We start from the raw sequence: 4,583 nt of genomic DNA on the forward strand, positions 1-4,583 counted from the left end.
ACCTAACCTAACCTAACCTAACCTAACCTAACCTAACCTAACCTAACCTAACCTAACCTAACCTAACCTAACCTAACCTAACCTAACCTAACCTAACCTAACCTAACCTAACCTAACCTAACCTAACCTAACCTAACCTAACCTAACCTAACATAACCTAACCTAACCTAACCTAACCTAACCTAACCTAACCTAACCTAACCTTTTTTTTTTTTTTTTTTTTTTTTTTTTTTTTTTTTTTTTTTTTTTTTTTTTTTTACGAGGGGAAATGCGTTGCGCATACTCCCGCCCCCGGGGGGGGGTCGGGAGTTATGTGGGACTCTCCTCCCTTAGGGGGAGGCCTACCCACTAAAACCCCTCGGTGTACCCTCGCTCCGCCTGAGGTAGGACTAAGGGAACGCTTGGCGCTTACCTCGGCCCTGCCATGTGCGTGTCGCCCTTGCGGGCTCGGCTATTGCGGCTTTTGCCACTGTCCCTCCTAGATGTGCACTTTTGTGTTTTATCCGCCTCGGGACACTCTCGTCAGGCAGGAGACCCCCCGATCTCCTGCCCGAGGTCCCAGTTAGGGCGGCAAGCGGCGGTCATACGCGGCCCGCCTCCGCCCGGTCCTTTTTCGGCGGATAGGGAGCGAGAGGGGATCGTCCTCTCGCTCTCTCTCCGCCGCCTCCTTTAGGGACATGACAGCGTCGCAGAACGCGACGACCGCCTCCCAGGTGCCTCTGTTGCGGACCATCGCACTGGCTATTGCCGGCAGCGATAGGTCTGCTCCAAGAACCGCAGCCATCTCCGATCTCGGTTCATCCCACGCAGGGCATACGGCGCGGGTGTGATGCGCCGTGTCCTCCTCACCTCTGTCACAGTGCTTGCACACCGCTGTGTCCTCTCGTCGTGCCACTCGCCACAGGTACCTACCAAAGCAACCGTGCCCAGTAAGTATCTGTGTCAAGTGGTACGTCATTGGCCCGAAGTCGCGCTTCAACCAGTCCCTAAGGACTGGGCGTACTGCGCCCACCACCTCGCGGCTTGCGCTCGGGGCTTCTAGCCTTTCATCCCACCTCCGGAGAAGGTCATCCTTGGCCTCCTCCCTCCAAAGCTTGATCTCCTCCGGAAGTGGACGATTTCCCGCCGCCCGCTCTTCCGCAACTTGCCAGTATACCGCCGCCAGGACCCCAGCCTCCAGGTCCCATGGTGGGCTGCCGGCCAGCAACGTCGCCGCCTCAAAGGAGACCGTCCTGTACGCTCGTATCGCTCTTGTGGCTATAACCCGTTGGGGTCTGCGCAACATGGCCACGTTCCGAGCGTTCAGGGATTCTGCCCATATTGGGGCCCCATAGAGTGCCATGGAGCGCACAACACCCTGATAAAGGCGGCGGCATGTGCTGCCCGGTCCCCCGGTGTTCGGGAGCAGTCCCCCGAGTGCTCCGGCTGCGGCCAGCAATTTTGGCGCCTTCCGCGCAAAGTGCTCAGTGAAGCTCCACCGACCGTCGAGGACAATGCCTAGGTACCGCATCGTCGACTCGACGGCGATGGAGGTTCCCCCGACCACTATTTCCAGCCCAGGAGGCGGTGCGTTTCGAGGCCCGTGAAAACAGAGAGCCTCGGACTTGTTGAGGGCCACTCCGAGTCCCAAGGCCCTAATGCGACTCACCACGTGAGCTACCCCTGCTGTGCCGAGCAGGACGGCCTGCCTGTGGGTGCTCCCCTTTGCGGTGACGAGAGTGTCGTCAGCGTAACACAGTACGTTGACGCCCCGCAGGTTGGTACCGCGAAGCACCCAGTCGTACCCGATGTTCCACAGGAGTGGTCCGAGGACTGACCCCTGTGGGACACCGCACGTGACCGTCCTGCTTGCCCATCCAGCTTGAGTCGGGTATGTGATGGCCCGGTCTCTGAAGTAGTCCTCGACTACTATTCTGAGATAGTGGGGCACACCGTGGTACTTCAGTGCCTCCTTGACAGTCTCAAAGGGCAAAGTGTTGAAGGCATTCGCTATGTCTAGCGACACTGCCAACAGCACTCCACCCCGTGAGACTGCCCCATCGGCGAGGACCCTCAACCGCGCTATGGCATCAATGGTCGACCTTTCCCGCCGAAAGCCGTACTGGCACTCGTGCAAGTCGGGTCCTACCTCCCCGAGGTGTCTGACGAGACGGGCCGCGAGCACTCGCTCAAGGAGCTTGCCCATCTCGTCAAGCAAGACTATGGGGCGATAGGCCGACGGCGACTCAGCCGGGCGCCCGTCCTTCTGAAGAAGGACGAGCTTACCGGTCTTCCAGCTTCGCGGGAACCGACCTTGTTGGAGACATGCGTGGAAAAGGGCCCTCACTCTCTCCTCCAGCTCACCAAGCGCGAGCACCACGACACGTCCGGGCACACCGTCAAGTCCGGGGGCGCTGTCTTTCAGCCGGAGCCTTAACACCGCTGCCCCGAGTTCCCCCTCTGTGACAGGAGGTATGTCCTCCTCTACCGCAGTGCTGGTAGCGTTCCCACCCATCGCTGGCGGATGCCATACACCTCTTTCAGGGAACAGACCAGTAAGGATTCGTCCTAAGAGGTCCGGCTCAAGGTTGCTGGTTAGCGGAGGGGCCCAAGGCCGGAGTTTTGCCCTTACAGTTTTGTAAGGGCGTCCCCATGGGTCCCGGTCCAGCGTCTCCAGCCACTCCTTCCACGCCGCTTCCCTAGCCTGTGCGATGCCTGCCTGCAGGGCGTGGCATTTGGCTCGGTAGGCGGCGTAGAGCTCCTCCTCCCTGGCCGGATCGCGTATCCTTCTCCGTCTGCTCCTGGTGTATTGGCGGCGCGCAGCTATGCATCCGCTTCGTGCCTCACGAAGCTCCTCGCGCCACCAGTAAAGCCGGCGCCGCGGCGGAGTCGCCTTTGCTCGGGGCATTGCTGCATCGCATATGCGCTGGAGAGCAGCAACCTGCCGCTCCGCCTCGGCGTCGACTTCACCGATGGGCCTAGGCCCGGCCTGCCACCCCTCGACAATCGCTGCCTCTTTGGCCATTTCTCGGTCGAGTTTGCGCAGTTTCCAGCGCGGCCCTTCCCCCGCAGTGGGTCGACCGACACCCCTTGGAGTGGCAGGGAACGTGGAGACATCGAATCGAATGTAGCGATGATCCGACAGCGTCTCCACGTCTACCCTCACTCCCCACCCCATTACGCGCCGTGCGAGAGCAGGGCTGGCCATTGTTAGATCCACAATTGACCCGCCCCGCTGTCGCACGCACGTGTGTGTCGACCCCCTGTTGAGGATCTGCAACCCCACTTCGACCGCCCATTCTTCCATGGCCTGCCCTCTCGCGTCCGTCGCTGGGGATCCCCATGTCGTGGACTTGGCGTTAAAGTCTCCAGCGACGAGCACCAGCCCCGGGCGACTGCTGCCGATCAGAGAGCCCACCTCATCCAGGAATGACTCGAACTCGGCCAGTCTCCTGTTTGGCGAGAAATACGCCCCGACCACCATCGTGTCTCCTAATAGTGTGGCGACAAAGCCGTGGCCTCTGGTGACGTTTTGGTGACGCGGCGCATTAGCTTGGGCCTGCGTGACAACCGCTACTAGGCCATCCCTGTCACCAGCCCAGTTGTCCCTCGGGGGCACAGAGTAGGGCTCTGCCACCACCGCGACATGTATCAACCACTCCGCCATGCTTTGGAGCAGGAGGTCTTGAGCTCTGGCGGAATGGTTGATATTCGCCTGCAGATACCGGACGGCCATTCCTAACCATTGGCTGTCCGATCCTCCTCGACCCCAGGCTCAGGCCTTCGTGGGGGACTCGGCTGCGTAGAGGCTCCGGGGCCACCTGCAGCAGTTTTCTTCCGTTTGGGTGGGTTGCATGTTTTGCTTCCCACCCTGTGGTCTGCACGGATGCCCGCAGCGGCGCACAATGAGCAATGCGCGGTGGCATTGCAGTCACGCGCGATATGGCCCGTCCCACTGCAGCGGTAACATATCAGGCTCCGATCCACCTCCGACTTGCACTTCGCACGCACGTGTCCCACTTCCAAGCATCGGAAGCATCGCGTGGGCCGACTGTCGAGCAGTCTGACCTGCGCCGACACCCACCCCACGCGGACCCGTCCGCCCTGCGCCACCTTTTTGGCAGCTGCGATAGGACACCGCAGCCACACCGTACCCAACCCCGAAGGACCGAGCGTGACCTCCCCGGACTTGATGTCCTCCTCTGCGCAGCCACCTTCCTTTGCTACCGCCGCCACCACTTCCGAGGAAAGTACGGAGTCGTCCAGGCCCGAGATGCGCATCTCCGCGCATTTGGTGGGCCTAGATATACGGACCAGGGCAGGGTCCAGCACCTCCCGCAGTTTGGCGGCCAGATCATCTGCCTTTTGGCCGCTCGCCGCTCCGGGGATCTCGAAGGCGCGGGCATCCGTGGCGGTCCTTCGGATCCGAACACCCGCGATCCCCATCGAGTCAATGTCGACCTTGCTTTTAGCCTCGTTGAGTACGGCGGCGTAGCTCGTGCTGCTATCGGCCTGGGGTATCAGTGTCAGCACCACCGCTGATGTGTTAGGAAGGCGAAGCTTCCGGGCTTTCTTTGGTGGAGCCTTGTTCGTATTCGGGCTCA

At 60.7% G+C, this 4,583-nt stretch overlaps 1 protein-coding gene across 1 annotated transcript; it reads right to left on the reverse strand.

The window, feature by feature from the left end:
- Nucleotides 1-562: 562 nt before the first annotated feature.
- On the reverse strand, nt 563-1,510 carry LOC134648201 (uncharacterized). The gene has a single exon (XM_063502684.1). It carries the CDS (start codon nt 1,508-1,510, stop codon nt 563-565), a length of 948 nt encoding a protein of 315 aa, XP_063358754.1.
- Between the last annotated feature and the right edge of the window lie 3,073 nt (nt 1,511-4,583).

Source organism: Cydia amplana, chromosome 5, assembly GCF_948474715.1.
Source record: "Cydia amplana chromosome 5, ilCydAmpl1.1, whole genome shotgun sequence".
Lineage (NCBI taxonomy): Eukaryota > Metazoa > Arthropoda > Insecta > Lepidoptera > Tortricidae > Cydia > Cydia amplana.

Bases quoted from the DNA above. Each gene is read 5' to 3' on its own strand.
- LOC134648201 (XM_063502684.1), bottom strand. From the start codon at position 1,510: ATGCGGTACCTAGGCATTGTCCTCGACGGTCGGTGGAGCTTCACTGAG.